The sequence below is a fragment of the Gracilinanus agilis genome, chromosome 4, assembly GCF_016433145.1.
Source record: "Gracilinanus agilis isolate LMUSP501 chromosome 4, AgileGrace, whole genome shotgun sequence".
Classification (NCBI taxonomy): Eukaryota; Metazoa; Chordata; class Mammalia; order Didelphimorphia; family Didelphidae; genus Gracilinanus; species Gracilinanus agilis.
The window spans coordinates 321,412,643-321,433,516 of NC_058133.1; the positions used below are offsets into that span (position 1 = coordinate 321,412,643).

At 36.4% G+C, this 20,874-nt stretch overlaps 1 protein-coding gene across 1 annotated transcript in view; it reads left to right on the plus strand.

The window, feature by feature from the left end:
* Positions 1–1,594: 1,594 nt before the first annotated feature.
* The window catches only part of SH3BGRL2 (SH3 domain binding glutamate rich protein like 2), a 90,691-nt gene continuing 71,411 nt past the window's right edge, over positions 1,595–20,874 (plus strand). The window contains exon 1 of the mRNA XM_044676225.1: positions 1,595–1,728. Within this exon, the coding sequence (XP_044532160.1) occupies positions 1,684–1,728 (45 nt within the window). The 5' untranslated portion in view covers positions 1,595–1,683. The remainder of the gene's footprint in view (positions 1,729–20,874) is intronic.

The window sequence follows — 20,874 nt, forward strand, 5'->3', positions numbered from 1 at the left end:
TCTCTCTCTCTCTCTCTCTCTCTCTCTCTCTCTCTCTCTCTCTCTCTCTCTCTCTTTCTCTCTCTCTCTCTCTGTCTCAATTGTGCAAATTCTGTAATTAAATAACAATTGGGTTAACCTTCCCCACTGAAATAAGAAAGTAAATACAGGTAGAAAATAGTCCATTCCCAACACAGAAGAAGAAACTTGTATTTTTTGTTTGTTATAGAATATGCCTAAACTATTAACAACAATATAAATGTCATACATCTTTAACAAAAGAAGATGGATTGGGTACATGGGGGGAATGGGCATAATAAATGGACATTCTGCTTGTTCCCCTGGTATCCATGCAATGTTTTCATTTCAATGAATTCAAAGATGGCCTCCAGAACGTTGAGTAGACCCCCTGAGAAAGATTTATGAGAGGACATAGAAGAGTCTTACAAGGTAGCCAGGCATGGATTAATTGCTTTTTTGCACAATTGAGATCATGGATACATTGTTGTACAAAGGGCATCGACTCAATAACTCCCTTTTGGAAATGTGCTGGAAAATAAACAAAAAAAAAAGCCACACTAAAAGCCTCAACTATAGAAATTAGGTGCAATTAAGTAAAACTGTCCCAATTTTTCTTCTATTACAATTTTCCTATTTTAAAAATTGGTTGCATTTCCAACCTTCAGCAAAAATATCTCATAAATCTTAATCAGTTACAGAACAACTCATATAAAAACTAAGTCCAACACTTAGAGGCTCTGCCCCACCCTCCCTCCAGGAAGCATCTGTTTGGTGGACTCAGGAGAGAATTTTCCAGGTGGGGTCCTAGTATGCAAGTCCACCCACGCAAGGACTCCACACTTGGTGCTTTGTTTTGCTTTTCTAACCCCCACCTTTCTTTTTTTAAAAATTTCATAGGTGACTTTCCCGGTGAGAACTGAGAACGGATGAGAGTGTTAAAAGAGTGTCAGATTTGGATTCTGGAGGACTAGGGTTTAAATTCAAGGTCTTTCTTTCACTTGCTACCAATGCAACCTTGGGCGAGTCACTTTGAAGATCACAGATCCGAAACTGTAATAGACCTTAGAGGCCTTGCAGTCGACTCTCCTCCCCTCCCCCCCAACCTCCCCGGTTTTACAGAGGAGGAAACTGAGGCTTAAGGAATTCAGGGATATCTTCCCCTTTCGGGCTCAGTTTTATCATCTGCAAAAGATAGGAGCAGACTACCAAGTAAAGTTCTCTTGGTTCTCTTCTGAACTCAATTTCTACACCTCTCAGTCAACTATGGCCAAAACCTCCCGCCCCAGCTCCCTTCGGGGAACGGGCCAAACTACAAGTCCCACCAGCCCTTGCGGCTCTCCTCTTCCCTCACCTCCCCCCTCCCCTCCTTCGTATCTTTCTAGGCTGGCTGGCTGCTGGGCTAGCGCTGGGCTTTTATCTCCCGGCTGGCGCTGGTCGAAGCCAGATCCTCGTAGTCCTCCGAGACATCAAGCTGCTGCACTCGCTCCGCTTTGCATCCTCAGCCCGCGCTCGCGCCTCCCGTTGGAGCACCGCCCCCCCCCCCCCACTCCTCCGCCCCCCAGCCAGGCGCAGAGTCACTGGAGGTCCAGCGGGGACTGTCCAGCTCTCCTCCTCCTCTCACCACCCCTCACCTCTCCGCCCTCCGTCTCCTCTTGGGTAAGGGGCAGCGGATGAAGTGAGACGATGGTCATCCGAGTGTTCATCGCCTCTTCCTCAGGCTTTGTGGCGGTGAGTGAAGGAGGCAGGGGCGCCGGAGGGGGTGAGGAGGGAGAAGCTTTGACTGGATTGGGGACCTGAGACCGTGGCTGCCCTCTGGCCGGGATGAGGCTCTATCCAAGCCTCCTGGGGGCGGGAGTCAAACTTTGCAAATGAGAAAGGGGAGATGGGAACTTGGCAGCTCCTCCTTTCAAACCCCCTCCTCTCCACCTCCCGCGGGCATGTTCTAGGAGAAAGGACCTAAATCTAGAGCTGGGAGGGACCTCAGGGGTCACCTTTTCACCTTAGTTTAAAGGTGAGGAAACAAGAGACCCGATGAAAGGAAATGACTTGCCCAAGGTCTCCCAGGGAGTCAAGGAAAGTCAGTATTTGAACTCCCGGTTCCCTAATTCCAAATCCAGGACTTCTTCCTTTAGAAAGGGTACAGAGGTCGCCTCCCTTCTCCCCTACCCACCCATAGGATCTTAGATTTAAAGCAAAAGGATATCTCAGAGATCACCTAGTCCAACTCCTTCCTTTCATACATGAAGAAAAGGAATTTAAAAAGGTTAGGTGACTGGTCCAAAGTACATTTTCTACATAGGTAGAGAATGGCAGGGCTATCCGAGTTTTGGCTTCAAATCTAACACTTTTTTTCCACTAGAGAAGATACAGATGCTTCCCTGGGTCTTCAGGACCTCTGAGACCTCATTTTCCTACCTGATTATCATTATCATCGATTTAAAACTAGACCTAACCCGAACCGGTTTATAGATCAATTATCAAACATTTATTAAGGCACTATGAGTCAGGCAGATGAGGAAACCAAGATTCATAAAAGGAAGAGACAGAGGAGAGATTTGAACACAGGTTTTCTGACGGAATCCACCATTCCCTCCAAAGGGGAAGGTACAGATGCCTCCCATCCAGTGTTCTAGAATCTAGATTCAGAGCTGGAACCATATCATAGAGTTGAACTGACTTGCTTAAGGTCACACTAAAGTAGAAAGTAGCAAGTAGCCTAGGCAAGATTCCAACCCAGGTCTCCTGATCCGAAATCCAGAGGTTTTTTCCCCCATTACATCACAGGCTCAGGAATAGGGGTTAAAGGGAGAGAATTTTCTTTTCTACGGTGTTCTCCTTTAAAATTGGGCTTTTAAATCACTTTTTCATTGTCTATGACAAGTCCATTGTTTGGTTTTTAAAAACTTAGTTCCTAAAGGAAACATGTTTAAATGGAAAGCACCTCCTCCCTTCTGTTCCATTCCCCCACCCCCAATATATTTCTATAGTTTTGCCTGGGCATGAAGAGATACAAACCAGGTTTTTCCTGCCCTGTCAGATTTTTAATGGTCACCCATTAAAATAGTCCCTCCCTTTAGTGATACCTAATGATGTAATAAGTATTTGTTTGAGGTACGTATTCTTGCTTGATTTATCTCTGATCATGTTATATCATGGACATTAATGCTCTTGGTACCTTAGGATTTAGAGTTAGAAGGGATCTCAAAGGCTATCTAGTCTAGAGGTTTTTATCCTGATGTCCAGGAATCCCAGGGATCTCTGGGTAGGTTTCAAGGGATTTGTGAAATTGGAAGGGAAAACAAGTCATCTTCTTGATTCTCACTAACCTCCAACTGACACACATAAAAAGGTTAAAGATCTCTGCTCTAATTCAGCTGAATCATTTTACAAATAAGGAAATAGAATGTCGGGGAAGTACAGTGACATTCCCAAGGTCACATAGCAGATAAGTAGCAGAGCTAAGATAAAAAAAATTGATGTAATGTGGTTTTAATAATATCTTTATTTCCAAATATCTCTTCTGCCTCCCCTGCTCAAAGTGATCCCATGTAACAAAGAAGAAAAAGAAAAAAAAGACAATTCAGGGAAACTTACCTATACATTAACCCTATCTGTCTGTTAGCAGCATTCCACACCCATAGGATCATAAATGTAAGGCTGGGAGAAGACTTGGAGTCAACTTTCTTCATTTTACAGATGAGGAGACAACCCTAGAGATATGAAACAATTTACCCAAACTTACCCAGGTATTAAGTAATAGAAATGAGGTTTGAACACATGCCCTATTTTTTTTAAGTTGTTGTATCTATTTGGGGATAGATGTTACTTCATGTTTTAACCTTGGGATAAGGAAGTAGGAAGAGCAGGTCTCATTTAAACAGCTAGAGATTTTCCTTAAAGAAAAAAATAGTTGATATTTCATAGTGCTAGTGTAATTTGTATCAGAGCTAATGTGATTAAATTTCCTGGATGCAGTTAAAGTTCATATTAAGTTTATAAGTATATCCTAATATTAATAAATGCTTGGTTAATTCAAGAGTCTTAATATGTCTAAAGAAATGCAGAATTAATTGCCCCTGCTGAGGTCTCACTAGTTTTTTGACTTATATTTGGATGGCATAGTTTTACAATAGATTTTTTCCTGAAGAGATTGCTGGAATAAAATAGTGCATGTATTAATTATAAGAAAAACCAATCCCAAAGGCCTGAGGCATTTGCCAACAATTGGTGGGAAGTTATCATTTTGGCTGGGTAGTGCTGAACACTCAGACTGGTGATAGTTGAGGTTTGTGTATTTTTCTATCATTGTTGCTGCTTAGTCATATCTACCTGCTATGTATTTCCCCATTAAGTTACAAATCATGTTTCTGGGAAGACAGTTTGTCAGGAATGGAAGTGCTCATTTAAATGTATCCTTAAAACTTAAAAATTGAGAATCCCTCCTTCAGAGCTTTTGTTTGTTTCCATGGGTATATCTTGCCAGTACTTATTGTAATAGGAATGAAAATATCTTAGTTTTGTGAAAATAGTTTTGAACTAGTCGACTTCCTGAAAGGAAGGAGTCTTGGGAACCTTCGGTGGTCCCTGGACTACACTTTGAGAGTCACTGGTCTAGCCAACTCATACCCTCCAAAGAATTCCCACTACCAGATACTTGATTATCCTTACTTGCAGGACTACCTGTAGGGTAGAACCCACTGCCTCCCTTTCTGATGGTTAAGTTTTTCCTCATATCAAGCCTAATCTTGCTTTGCAACTTTCACTCATTGGCCCTTGTTCTTCCCACTGAGGCTAAAGAGTCTAATCTTACTCTTCCGCATTACATCCCTTTCAATGCTTAAGGGCAACTCTCTTGTCCACACTGAGTCTTTTCTTCCCTGTGAATTAAGTGGATCTGGATAATTTCCTGAATAATCCCCATTATTTTGTGTAGACTGGTCCTAAAGTACATTTATTTCTTTTCTTTAGCATTTAACTCTGTGGCATCTGTGTTCTGTTCAATATAATGCCTTACAGGTATTCTGACAGAGCTTGGCTTGAACTGTTAGAAATACTCAGCAGTTGCATACTTACAGCTAATGAAAACTAATTATCCATTTCAATAGACTTCTGTGTAAACACTGAATCTTTTCAGGTTTCAAACAATAGACATTCATTGAGTCTCCCTAACTGTAATATCCCCTCCTGTTAACCAGTAGTCCACTTTTTCTGTAATAATACAATACTAATGTTTTTAGTGATTTTGCAGTTTATGCCCACATAAAAAATTAATAATTATTCCAAGAAATAATGAGATGTTTGTAAACTTCATTTAAGTTACCTAATAGATGGCTGGGGAAAAGTTAATAGGGTTTTTACTGCAATCCTGCTAGTTATTAAAACTGGGAAATAAAGCCCAATTTCTCCTCAAATAAATGTAGTGGTCATGGGCACAATTTCATTCATAGTATTAGAAACCTAGAGGTTTCTGTTCTTTCCTGAAAATAGCACATGATATCAGTCTTAGTTGCCCTGGATGAACAAAAGTGACTTGATCCAACTCTGCCTGGGATACGGGAGAATAAATAGTTTGCTCTGCAAAACTGTGGCTCTGGCTGAAACTTAAACAGCTGAGTTGGGAAAAGGATTAGAACTAGACTGAGCCAAGGAAGTAATTCATCAGGGGCTGCTTAAAAAGAGGAGAGGTATAGCTTGGTGGATAGAGTCTGTCTTGGTGTCAAGAAGCCCTAGTTTCAAATTTTGCCACTGACTCATACTAGCTTTGTGGCTTTGGGCAAGATAACCAATCTTTCAATGCCCCCAGACAATCTTGATTAAACTAAAGATGAATTTCTTATCTATGTTGTTAGAAGGATTTTCTCTTACTAAGAATCCCCCACACTGATAATATCACAATTTGGGACAGAATAAGAAAAACTAAAAGGACTTTAGGTTAACCAGATTTGAATAGTGATTACAAGTTAAAATTCTGGTGTTTTGTTCTAATTCATTTGACCTGCAGCAAGTCCTTTCATCACCCTGAGCCTCAGTTGGGTAAAATGTAAGATAATATTTGTACAATAAACCTCAAGGATTATTGTTCTGAGAGGGCAATTGTAAATTACAAAGAGCTATTGTGAGAGTTTATATATAGATATAATACATTTGTGTATAGTATATGCAGATATATACATATACATATCCATATGGAAATATTTTTGTTCTTATTATTTGTCCTAATTTGAATTGAAGAGAGGTGACTCACCCTAGGGAAATGAATTTAATTCACTTCAATTGAACAGGTATTCAGCACCATATTGAACTGGGGTGAGGGAAGAGGGAGAGTCAGAATGGGAGAGTAGGATAAATAAAACTTGGCACTTGCTTTCCTGAAATTTATAATCAAGGGGATAGGATATGTGACACCTATACAGACAGTCCAGAATAGAGTTAGCTAGATGATAAGTTGTAACTGTAATTGTTTATTGTGATATGTGTGTGTGTGTATATGTGTATGTGTGTATGTAAATATATGTGTAGATAAATGTGTCTATATACACATACATATAACAACATACAATTACAGTTACAACTTATACAATGTGCCATTGTGTATATGCACATATATACATATAATCTTTCTAATGATAGTGCCTATTTCACTATGAAATAATATTCTGTGATATTGTATGTATTTGAAAATTATATATATTATACAACTGAATGTTGGTATCACCTAATAAATGGAAATTCATTTATGTGTTAATCTTGTGCTGGTCCCAGAAGCAAGAAGATCTGGTGTTTACTTTCAAGCAGTAGGACCCTGGGCAAGTCACTTAACCTCTGTCTATCTCAGTTTCTTTAATTATAACAGGGGATAATAATAACACCTACCTCAGCATTGTCATAAGGATCAAATGAAATAATATTGTACTTAGTAAATAATTTTTCCTTCTCTTCCATAGAACATGTAAGTGACGTATAAACAGTACTAGAGTAGATCTGTCTGAGAAAGCGAAAGCCTCAGTTCTCCCCAGAAAATGGAGGCCCTAAAATATTTGGAAAGGTAATATATTAATATGCTTTTTTTTTTAATTAAAGAGAAGGGACAGCTTCAATAATAGTCATTCAATAATAATTTCTTGGGTTTATATGAAACACTTTACTAGATGCCGATGGGTGGGATGGTCAGGGTAGAAAAGCAAAAGACTGTCAGGGAAGTAGAGGAGATGAATCCTTGGAGTGTGGAAAGCACTGGATGTGTAGTCACAAGACCTGGGGTTGTCACCTGGCTTGGAGGCTTGTTATCTGAGGGACCTTCACTAAATCACTTAGCCTTTCTGACCTCATTAGACTGATCTGTAAAGTGAGGAGATTGGCCCAGATGATTCTAAGGTCCCATTTAACTTTGAAACCTGCGCTCTTATGTTCTCTGCTCCTGGTACTCATTATTAAGCTGTGTAAACTAATACTTCTCTTAATAAAGAGGACACGTCACAAGGACACATTTCTTTGGAAGAAACTTCACAATCCAAGGTAGAAGTGATGAGTAGGCACAGAGGCGTTTTCTAGATTGGTTGATATAAACATTTACTTCTAAATACTAACATCAATTATGCTGGAAAAAATAGGAATTATAGGGATTTCCCTAGGGAGAAAAATATTAGAGTGGTTTGTCCTTTCCTTCTCCAGCTCATTTGACATATAAGAAAACTAAGACAAGCTGGGCTAGCTATCTTGCCCAAGGTCACACAGCCAATAAGTATCTGAGGCCAGATTTGAACTCAGAAAAATATCTTCTTGACTTTAGTCTCAACACTCTATTTACACTGTTTCTAGCTATCCATAGCTATACCTCGATATATCAAGTACCTGTGATTTACTAGTGTGGCAGGTAGACGTCAGCCCTTGGCTATAAGAAGATGATCTTTGAGAATTTTTATAGCCCCCAAATTCATCAACTGTGGTGATATGCCTTGCCAACTTAAGTAGTTTGTTCTTTAGACAAGACATGTATTCAGTCCACCACTTGTCTTATACTTGGATCTTTTCCAGCTTGGTAGGACCCAAAAGACCCCAGGGGCCATCTCCATACTGTGAAGAAGCCTCAAGGATGGTTATTTTAGGGGCAGCTAGGTAGCACAGTGGATAGAATGCCAGTTCTGGAGTTGGGAGGACCTGGGTTCAAATCTGGCCTGAAACAACTTCCTAGCTGTGTGACCTTGGAAAAGTCACTTAATGCTGATTCTTAAAACTGATACTGAGACAAAAGGTAAGGATTAAAAAAAAAAAAAAGAATGGTTGTTTTATAAATAAGAGGGAGAGCTTAAAATATACATTCTGGTTTAATCTATACTTTGAAACTCATTCACATAAAATGCTATCAATCAGTCATAAAATATGAGTGAATGATATGAATACTTTCCTGTTTGGATAAGGGGATGGGGCAAGAACAGGTTTAACAACTGATAGCATGGGAAAAAATTTATGACTTAACTTGTGAGGAATAAAGCAGGCCCAGAAGAATAGCATACATACTATGATTTTTTTTTCTTTTAAAAGCATTAGGTATAATGGAAAGGATTCTGGAATCAGAGAACTTGGGTTCAGATATAGCTTATACTTCATTATCTGTCTGATCTTGATTTAGGCTCTTTGGATCTTAGTATCCTAATATGTAAATTGAAGGAGTTGGACTAGATGACCTTTGAGATCCATTATAGTTCTGGATTTGTGGTTCTTTGTTGTTCAAATATTAAGATTTTGGGCAAAAGAAAACAGTATTGATTCTGCAGAGTTGTTTTTGTTAATTTCCAAGTCATCCTGAAACATGTCTTTCAGTAATTCAGTTTAACAAACATATATAAAGCACCTACTGTGTGCAACATAGTATGCTAGATATCAGAGATACAATGACAAAATCTGAAGGAAAACACAAAAGGAGTAATAATAATAATAATGTGTATATAGTATACATATAAAATCATTTTATATTGTAAGTAGTTTTAAATATATTTATTTTTGCTGTTTAAAGTTGTGTAAAAATTTGTATTAAAAGAGATTTTGTACAATAGTTGCAAAGTAATAGTTCAATTTCACCTTTTGTAACTGAAAATTAATAATTGCTTTCTGAAGTGAAGTTTACTGGACAAAGCCAAGTTTTTAAAGGTGTTGAAGGGATTATTTGTTCAGCTGCTAAACCTTCATCAAACTGGACTTCTAAATTCTAATTGCAGATGAATTTTTTTTCTCATTTATAAATTATCTCTAAGGACCTACTTTCTTCTGACTTCAATTTTGATAGTAGAATAATTTAGTTAAAAATATGAGCCAACTTTTATTGATCCAAATTACAGAGTGCTTTTATGAATTAGCTTTTATGTGATTCATTTTACATTTTGGTTGACTAATGTCAAGTGGAAAATGGCTTTGGAACCCCTAAGTTATAGACTTTATAATGTTTGCCTCTACTCTTTCTGGGTCATGCTGAGCACTAATTAAAATTTTTGGGAGGAGGAAACACTCCTAGCTACACAGTTGTTTTTTGTTTACCTTCCAAATGAAGCTCAGGGACTTGTCATTGAACCTTTCTGTTCAGTACTTTTGGCGGATCATAATGCATCATCACCTAGGGAAGCAGGAAGCCTGCTGTGAATAGCTCATTCAGTTTGCAAAAGGAATTTATGGACAATGTTAGATTTTTGGTTTGAATTTATTCTCCTAATATGTCCCCCCGGTGGGTAACAATCAGTCCTTTATTTATAGTAATAGTTACAGTAGAAATAGTTATAATATGTAATAATTAAAAAAAAAGATTCTGTTGCTCCTTTGTGAATTTGATTAATTCCTCAGAGTTTGAGAGAACCTTCCTTTTAGACTTATTAGGTGCTTAATACCAAAAGGGTAAAAACTAGCCAAATGATGCATTACCACATCATTGGTTTTCCTCTAGGACAGTCTCCTAAATCAGCTTTGGTATGAGAATACTAAAGGCTTATTTGGGAATTGATTTGAACCTATCAGAAATAACCTAGAACTAGATTGGTTGTCTGAGGGCTCTCTGTACCCCTGGGTCTTTTGGAAGTTGATCGCTTCTTGGGTTGGTGGGAACACAGGTGTTAACAGCAGGAACTTGCTGGGAAGTATCCCTCACTATTGCCATGGTGCTCTCAGAGCAGGATTCAGTTAATCAGTCTATCAGTAAGCAATTTTATTAAGCACCTATTATATGCCAGGTACTGGGCATATTATACCATCAAGAGATCCTAGATCTGTATGTAGAGAGCCACTTCATTGTGTTGTTTCAATTTCCTGTAGTTAATGTTGACCTCCTCCCTTCCCCACTCTTTGCCAGCAAAATGGATATTGGAAAAGCTCTCTTCTTTCTTGGATTTAATAACTTTGAAGTCAGAGGATTGGCACTTGCATGTATAGAGGTAGCTTTCCTGGCCAAGGCTAGTTAAATTTTATGTGATAAATACTGATGTAGTTACTATCAACAATAATATACTAGTTTTTATACCTTGAATACTTCCATAGACCTGTGATATCATTCTTCTACCAGTGCAGATCATGACATATCTTCTCTCTTCTATTCCTCTATAACTTTAGTCCTTCTCCTTCTATAGGCAGCTGGTGGTGAAGTAAATAGAAAATTGGAGGTCTAGAGCAGTGGTTCCCAAACTTTTTTGGCCTACTGCCCCTTTTCCAGAAAAAATATTACTTAGCCCCCTGGAAATTAATTTTAAAAAAAATTTTAATAGCAATTAATAGGAAAGATAAATGCACCTGTGGCCATCACTGCTCCCCTGGATTGCTGCAGCACTCACCAGGGGGCGGTGGCACTCACTTTGGGAATCGCTGGTCTAGAGGAAGACTTGGGTTCAAATTTAGCCTCCAGACACTTACTAGATCTGAGCAAATCACTTAACCTCTGTGTAAAATGATGAAAAGAATTGTATCAACCTCTTAGGGTTGTTGGGAAGATCAAATAATGATAATATTTATAAAGTACTTTGCAAATTTTAGAGCACTATATAAAAGTCAGCTATTATTATTACTTTAATATTATTGGTATATGATTATCTTATTATTATTATTGTTAAGTAATTCCTCCATTAGAGTATATGTTTAATGCTCTGGAGATGTTCTAATATTTTTAGGATGCCAGTGTAATACTTGGTTTGTCTATATGTTCTCCCTCATTCTTTCTTATTCTGCTCATTATCTGGACATATGATTTCATCATTGAAAGAAGCTTTTCACCCTTTTCCAGTGCAAATTGGCAATTTCTCTATATTCTATAATTTTAGAGAGTTACTTTAGGACCTTGAGAAGTTTAGCAGGTGAATACATATCTATGCCATTTCTGATCATGTGTAGCCTTACGATGTCATTTATGCCATTTCTAAAAGGAAAAGCATTGTTGCTAATGTATTATAGCCTACTTCCTTTAAATATTTTTCTATTTTATTTTTATATCAAGCATTTATTTTCTTTCCCTTATGTCTTTCCCCATTTAAAAAGTAAAATAAAACTCTTGTAACAAATATACATAGTCAAGCAAAACAAATTCTTACATTGAGCATGTCTAAAAATGTATGTCTCACTCTCCATTTTGAATATCTTCATCATAAGGTGGGTTCACAGTTTTCGCCATCAGTCTTCTGATCATGTTATGGTCATTACATTGATCAACGATCTTATGTCCCTTAAAACTGTTTTTATTTATAATATTGTTCTTATTCTACAAATTGTTCTCTTGCTGCTGCAGACTTTATTCTGCATCAGCTCATACAAGTCATCTCAGGTTTCTCTGAAGCCATTTCTTTAATCATTTTTCATAGCATGATATATTCCATTACATTCACATACCATGATTTATTCAGCTATTCCTCAGTTGATATGTCACTTCCTTAGTTTCCAGGGCATAGCTACTACATAACGAGCTGAGGCTATAAATGTTTTTGTATACATATGGATTATTTTCCTCCTTCTTCTTCTTATTAAGATTATTATTGATCTTTTTATAGTAAAAGTCAAATATAGGCATCCCTGAGTCAAACAGTATGTACTATTTAGTGACTTTTTAAAAATTTTAATTCCAATTTTTTGGAATAGCTAAACCAATCTGCAACTCTTTTAACACTTGTCATTTTCCTTTTTTTTTTTTTTTGGTGTTCTTTGTCAAAACCGATGACTGTGATATAGAATCTCAGTTATTTATTAGTAATTAATTAATTGTTAATTAATTAATAATTAATTATTAATCTCATGTTCTTTAATCATTAATGATTTGGAGTTTTTTTTAATATATAGCTTTTGTTGTCTTGGATGTCTTCTTCTGAGAACTGCCTGTTTATATTCTTGGACAATTTGTCAATTAATGAATGGCTCTTATTATTATAAATGTGAATCAGTTCACTATGTATCTTGGAAATGAATCTTTTATTAGAAAAATTTATTGCAAATATCCTATTCCATATTGCTAGTTTCTCTTTTAATTTTAGCTGCATTGGTTTCCTTGGTGTGAACAAATTGATTTTTATGTAATCAAAATTGTTCATTTTATCTTCTGTGATCTTTATCCCCTTTTTCATCATGAGCTCTTCATCTGGCCTACATATACTAACTATATGTTTTTTCCTTATGTTTTGGATAACCCTGTTTTGATGTTTTGGAGATTGTAGTGTTCCTTTGAGTAGGAGCCATATGCCATCACTTAACATGTCCTCTCCCATGAGTATTTTAACTTCATGAAAAATTTCTTGGTAGATGCTAATCATAGAGATAATTGTGTATAGTGATTATCTTATTAAGATCAAGCACTTAATTCTCAGAGATATTTACTGTTGTTAAAGAGATAGCCTGTGCAGAAGTAAAAGAAAAAATGAGTGGGGAGGGTTAACTCCTGACCAGTGGCAAAATTCTCCACACGCTTCTCCTTTTGGATGACATTCTGGGACTCAATGTAATTAGCACAGACACCCAAAGGGGATCCATTTAGTAGTATACATACACAAGTGTACACATTGATATGCTTTTGGTTAGACAACTTGTGCCTTTGTCCCTTAATACATACCTCCAATAGGCACTGTGGATGATGAGTTGAACCCAGAAATGAACAGAGAAGGAAAGTAGGCTAAATTAATTCCATTTGGGAAATTGTGCAGTATTTTCAGTGATCATAAACTGTTCTCCAACAGAGGAGGAGACCAGGAAAATGCTAAATAAAACTTTAATGTTGGCATATTTTGGTTTGGCTTGTTGGCAATTTTTTAATCAAGTTGAATGGCATAATATATAGTGTGCTGGGCCTGGAGATAGAAAGACTTGACTTCTACTCCAGCATCAATTAACCTCTCTGCCTCAGTTTCCTCAACTGTAAAATGGGAATAATAATAATAGCACCTATTTCTCAGGGTTGTTGTGAGGATCAAATGAGATAATATTTGTAAAGCACTTAAGCAAAGTGCTTAGCATATGCTTTTTTCCCTTCCCCTTGTTTTTGTATAGGTTGGTGTCTTTTCTTTCTCATTCATGACATTCCTGTGTACACTGGAAGCTTTCTTTCTGCTTAATTATGTTTATTAGGATAATCATTAGAAGATGTCCTCCAGTAGGTTTTCTGACATTTCAATTAACTTAAACTCAATATTAATTGGAATTTTTAAAAAAGCAAAAAACTATACCTGTAATTTCTAGTGTAGGAAGCCTGGGGAAGAAATTCCTTCTTGAAAAAGATCAGCACCTTCTCTGTAACTTACAATTTTAGAATTGCCTGGACCCCAGAGAAGCTAAGTGACTTACCCAGGGTCATACAGACATTATGTGGTGAAGGAAAACCCAGGTTTTCCTTACTCTTTCTAACCACTAAACTACCTTGCTTCTCTTAACCAGAATTTTTAATGATGCTATAATATTGAGCAGAAAAACAAATGGATACAAACCAAGTTGATGTCATATATACACTTAAGCACACATGTGTGTGTTAATACAGATGCAGTTCTCCCTTTTATACTCATACAGCAACAATATTGGATGACATAATTGTGATTCAAAATCATGACCCTCTAGCACTGGAGAATTATCAACTATCAAAAAAACCTAAATTATATTTAGGATACATTACTAAATCAGGAAAGGGACATTTTAGAAAAACATTTTCATGGTAAGGTTCAAACAAAAAGAGCATATGTTTAACTCTTAGGTAACCAGAAAATTAATTTAGTAGGAACAGTCCATTCCCCAAGCAGTCTTAAATTAATCAAAGTTCTTCTGTAATACCTTAATTACTACTGGGTATTTAATGAGCATCCAGTAGTAATTAAAATTTTATTACTCCATTGAACTCATGATGCAGTCTATTTTGGATGTCTCCTTTGTGCCCACCACTGTGCTAGAAGTCATAGTAAAATATATCTTAGTTTGAATAATAAAGAACATTAGGGTGTGACGTGAGTCAAGATTTATACTTGAAAGTGTGCCATTTAAGCTTTCTCTAATTTGGACTAGAGCTAGAATATTTTGAGGCAGTGAATATCATGGAAGAAGAGTAGGGGACACTAATTTTATGTTTTATGACTTTTTAAAGAAAAACACTAATAATAACTTCCCAGTGTTTATCTCACTCTTCCCCCAACTTTCTACACTAGGAAGTGTAGTTGTTACAAAGAATATTCTTTGTGCCAGGCATGTTTTCTCCTTAGCTTTACCTCTTAGAATTTGTGACTTTCTTTAAGACTTTGTTCAGGTGTGCTACCTTCTTCAGGGGGCATTTTGTAGTTGGAAGGGTTTTCTCCCCTTAAGGTTACCTTCTATCTCTTTTCTTTACTGTTTTATATACGTGTTTTTCCCCCGCTTTGGAATATAGGCTCTTTGAAGGCAAATACTGGTTTTTTGTTTGCTTTTTGCCTTGATTGATGTCTAACTAACAACACAAACTTTAATCTACAATTAGAGTATACAAATTTTGGCAAAAAAAAGAGAATCATGTATCACTGACATTCTTCCAAAATCTGTTGTTTTTTTCAATAATCAAAGTTCAAGTTCTTTTAGTGTTTTCTTTTCCATTTTTTTTTAAGGAGACCCATGATTTCATTAGTGTAAAGAATTATCGGTGAGAAAATCCCCTCTAACAATGTTAATTGTATTTACTTGGCAATTTATAATTCTTAGAGAGTTAGGTGGAGCACTAAGAGGTTAGGCAACTTTCTCAAAGACACATAGCCAATAATATGTTATAGTAAGAATTTGAACTCAGGACTTCCCTTCTTTTGTGGACTTTTTATTCACTACTGTAAAAGGTAGCAAAGTACAATCAGGAAGACTTGAGTTCAAAGCCAGCCTAAGACATTTATTATTTGTGTGACCTTGGACAAGTCACTTTATCTTAGTCTCAGTTTCCTCATCTATAAAATAGAAATAATAATAGCACCCATGTTCCACTGTTGTTAGGATAAAATGAGGTAATATTTATTAAAAACTATTTGTTATAACTAACTAACCAAAGGTGCCTTTTCTTTTATTGAGATCATTATGTAAATAAAAGAATCACAAATTTGAGATTTGAAAAGGACCTCAGCACCCAATTATTGAAACATGTACACAGAGACATTCCAACTAAAATATACCTGTCAAGTGATTATATGGGCTCTGCTTGAAAACCTCCGAGGATGAGTAGCCCCATACATTTTTGGACAGCTCTCCCTTCCACCTAGAATCAAATTGGACAAGTCCAATCCTGCCTCTACCTGACAGCCCTTCAAATTCTTGAATACAAATTTCTTGTATTCTCCTGCATCATCTCTTCTCAATGCTTTGAATTGAACCTCATCTGACCATTTGGAGTGGGATTATTATTTCTTTATTACTGAGAACTATGCATGCCTTAATGCACCCCAAAGTTTCAATAGCTTTTTTGGCTGACATATCACACTTTCGACTCATACAAAAGTTACAGCCCATTAAAATACCCATTTTGTTTTCAAAATGTCTGCTCTCTATCCATGCTTCCCCTATCTTATACTTGTGAAGGAAATTTCATCTTATTAGATTCAACCCAATATGCTAGCATGTCAAGATACTTTTGGACCCTGATTATTATTCACTGTATTAGCTATTCCAACCAGCATTGAGTTACCTGCATACCTGATAAGTTTGCCATCAATGCCTTTTTTTTCCAAGTCATTGATAAAATTATTAAATTGCACAGAACCAAACCCAAATCCTTGAGAAACTACATTGGACATTTTCCACAAGGCTGATAGTGAGTCATTAATAGATGTTTTTTGAATCTAGCTATTCAACCAATTTAGAAATATCTAATTATTGTCTAATTCACATCTTCACAAATTGTTTTCTTGGTTCTGCTTACTTTGCTTCATATAATCTTATATACATTTCTCTGAATTCTGTCTTTGTGACTTATTATGGTAGAATAATATTTTACATATCACAATTGGTTTAGTTGTTCGCTACTTAATGGGCACCTACTTTGTTTATAATTTTTGGCCATAAAGTGTTGATGTAAATATTTTTAAAAATATGTTTCTTCCTTCCATTTTGTTTATTTTTTTTAAACACCTTGGAATGTAGATAATTCAAAAATACTTGAAAAGTACTTAGGACCAGACTTTTAACAGTCTTTTATTTGTTTGTTTTTCCTTATTGATAAAAAAAATTATGACCTATGAGAAACTAAAGAAGTATATCCCTAGTCTCAAAGGGTCTGCAGAATAATAGCAAATGCCATATTTATAATTAGGTGTAGGTTAATTAAATAAATGACTAGGGTGCAAAGAGATGATACTCAACTATTATTTCTCATAAGTTCATATTTTTAATTATAGAAAAAAGTCCTTGAAACAATAGTGTATGTGTGCATGCGTATGTGTCTATGTATGTGTATGTATGTGGTGTGTATACAGTGAAGGCTAAAAATCTCTGTCCCAATAATGCCTTGGTGGCACAATTTTCATACCTTGTATAGAGAGTACAAACAGGTTCTGTACAAGGTGTTGTTCATAGTTAAACTGGAAAGAAGCTGTGAAAAACATCCTCAAATTTTTTTGCCATATTTACAAAATATTTTCCTAATATATTTTTGTATTTTGATTATATTATTTTTCTGTACATTATTTTTAATTTGTCATAATCAAGCACATCTCTTTTGTGTTCTTATCTGTAAAACAAAAGTAAACCCTTCATATTTGAGATTAGCATATTTTTCCATTATAAAAATCTTTTTATTGAATTCTTTTTATACTTAATCCATCCTCTCATCCAACTACTTCATTTTAAATGACCTGAACAAGGTCACACAGAGAGAGTGAGTAGTATAGTTAGGATTCAAAGCTAAGACCTTTGAGTGCAAAGGTATTGCACTTTTCTTTGGATCATGCTATTTTGAATGTGCTGAGTTTTAGATGCCAAAGGTCAGCTAGGAGATATTTAGCAGGACATTAGTGATGTGTGTGACTAGAGTTCAGTAAAGAGGTGAGGACTGCATGTGTATATACATGTATAATTTTTATGGGAAGATAATGAAATCCATGGAAGTTGATGAGATCTGTAAGAGAGAAGTATATAGAGAAAATATAGCCTTGGATCAAGCTATGGGGCAGAGTTAATTCTGATATTTACTCTCAATCATTATCAGATAGAAATACATTCAACCTTATCTAAACTTCAGTTCTCTGATGTTTATATCAACAAGAAGATTTATTCCAAACCAAACCATCATCAGCTGAGTAAAACTTCAATCAAAAAAGTCTGATCTTCTGGCCTGGCCAGGCTGTCAGGCCATCTAAAGGCTTCTGATTATCAATTGATTATCTGGGAAATTCAAGAACTACTCATCAACTTAGAAATCCTATTCCTACTTTTCAGCATTAACCCCATTTTTCTCTTCACCTGTATTTATCAACATTAAATCACTTACAAAGAAGCCATCTTCAAACCTGTCTGTGATTCTCAAGGTTCCAGAAAGAGGGTGTCAGTTGAAGGAGTCATCTTGGTTGTTAGAGAAAAGAGTTTCAATTTATCAATCCTCAAATCATATTCTGAGTCAAATCCACAGTCAGAACCAGTTACCTAAACTAATTAGTCTTGATAAACCTAACACACAAGTTTACTAGTTTATTAATTAAGAGAACACAGCCATCTTCATTAATTTCTTGGGGCTTTAGTTGGAACTGGTCAGCTGTGTTCACCAATCAGCTGATTCCTTCAGTTCTCAAGTTGCCATACCAATCAACTGTTAGGAAGTCATCTAATTATTGAAGTAGGAAGATTCAATACTTTCTCCTACTGTGCTAAACTGCACTTGGGGTTGACCTTTTGGGATCATTACCTTTCCCAAAATTGTCATAACAGAGTGTGTGTGTTTGTTTGTGTGTGTGTGTGTGTGTGTGTGTGATATTTTGTTTTTGCTATCACAAAAAAATCACTATTTTGACGGTTACTGTCATTCCCCTGCTCATGAAGCTCTAATAATCCCATATTGACTATAAGAAATAGTACAAATACATCTGATTGGTATTTAAATTCCTTCACCTATTGGTTTCAGTCCATTTATATAGGCTAGTTACACAGTTATCATTAGTGTTAGAGTCAGTAAATATTTGTTAATCACCTACCATGTGTCAGGCACTGTACTAAGTGCTGAGGTTACAAAAAAGCATAAGTTGGCCCCTGCCCTCAAGATGCTCATACTTTAGTAGTGAAGACAACTCATAAAAAGAAACTGAAAAACTGGGGAGTTTGGCTGGGAGAGAAAGAAGATAGTCACTGCAGGGGCTGATAAGGTCATGATAAAGCCCTACAAGTCAAGGTGTGAAATGATATGAAGAGTTGAGAGTTTTGTAAAGAAATATAATGGCAGCCATGTTGGGTCAAGAGTGATAGACAGTTACCTGCTTAGAATGCAGAATGAACTGAGGTAGTGTGAGCTTGGTGTGAAAATTTGCCTATAAAAGGAACAGATCTGAACAGATCTTGGTCTCAGTTTTGAGATACTTGGTCTCTTTTGGAGATATTTGGGCAAGGGTGGAGAAGGGTTTAGGCATAGCTTATACTCTCTTTACTCAGAAACCAACTCTAGCTTACAGACTGTTTTCAATTGTATCCCATCAACCTCAGTTCTCTGTTTATTATCAACAAGAAGATCTGCAAAGAAATCTATCAGCAGGGTCAAGCCTTGACTTAGGGCTGAGGCCAAACAGGCCTTAACCAGGCTGTCAGCCAACCAATATCCTTAATCAACAATTATCAATTGAAGATTCAACAATAAGCTATACAATTTAGATTACTCAGGAAATCCAAATTCCTACTTTCCATCTTACCCAGTTCCCCTTTCCCTTAACTTTCAATAATTAAACCATCTTTCCAAGAAGCCACTTGCCTGTGAATTCTCAAAGGTCCAAGAGAGGCTTTAGTTAGTAGGATCCTGTTCAACCAGGAAAGGGGTTTATTTCTGATTTTCCTTTACCATCAGTTAAGATCAAATCTGCAGTCAGAACAAGTCAATTAATTGATTAATCCAGATAGACCAAACATCCAAGGTCTACAGTGTATTCAAACTAAGAAATTTAGCCACCATCATCAATTCACTAGGGCTTCAGTTGGGACAAGGGTCAGCTGTGTTTCCTAATCAGCTGATTCCTTAGTCAGGTTGTTAGCCCTGGGTTACTGTTATCTTGGGAGTGCAGTAAGCAAATTCTACAAACTCTTATAACATCAGCTGCAATAGGTCGACCTTGTGGGATCACTACTATATCTAGGTGTCCCATTAGGATCTTACAATACTCTCCAATTAATTCCTTCCCAAGATTCACATAACGGTTTCAGAGATAATTTCATCTTGCAGAATGATGAGTTTCTGGAGATGATGAAGCCTGGGGACACAGGCAGGTTGGAAATGATGAGTCCATAATGGACTTTTAAGTTTGAGTCTAAACATTCTTTCTATCAACTTTGTCCCTTTGCAAAGGTTGGGAATGCACTCTTTCCTCCCTTTTACCTTTTGGAACCTCTAGCTCCCTTCAGATGTTCTTCCTTACCTAAAGTATTACTTACTGTAGGAGCCTTTCCTTATTTCCATCTCTTTCTTAGTCTTTCCCTCTCAAAATTACTTTGTATTTATTTTGTACATATATATTTTTCAAGTTGAATGTAAACTCCTTTAGGGAAGGATCTGTTTCATTTTTATCTTTGTGTCCCTAGAGCCCGATACATATTAGTCCTTAATAAATCCTTGTTGAGTTGAATTGCTATAGAAATTTCCATGTATATAGTTTTTGTTTCTGCATTTGACTCCTTGTGTTATATGCCCAATAGTGGGACGACTGGCTAAAAGCAAAGGAATGGTTGTGATTTCTCAAATATAATTTTAAATTGATTTCCAGAATGGGTTTTGGCTCTACCAACTGGGTATTAATGTGCTCATCTCTCTATATTCTTTATGATATTTATTATTTCCAACTTGGCAAAGGATTGAAAACTGAAGCCATAGAGTTGATTTAACTTGAACTTTCTCTTATTATTATTAATTTGAAACTGTCTGTCAAATGGTTGTTGTTCATTTGCAATTCTTTTGAAAATCATCCATCTCTTTTGATCACTTGGGTATTAAGATCAAAGTTCCCTTTTTCACAATCTGTTTAGCACAGATTTGATTCTGAGGTGAGCATCTCTTTAATTTTGTCCAAGTTGGTTACAAAATTATTTTTGTAATTATGTGTGGTTCTGGATTTCAACTCAGACAGAATACCAGGAGCAGCAGCAGTACCTCTTATCTGAATTCCAAGAGAGCTAAGAAAGTTTCCCCAGGCTAGAGATTTCAGTAGGAAACTAAAATGAATGGAGCAGATACCTCCACTTCTCTCTCACTTATCT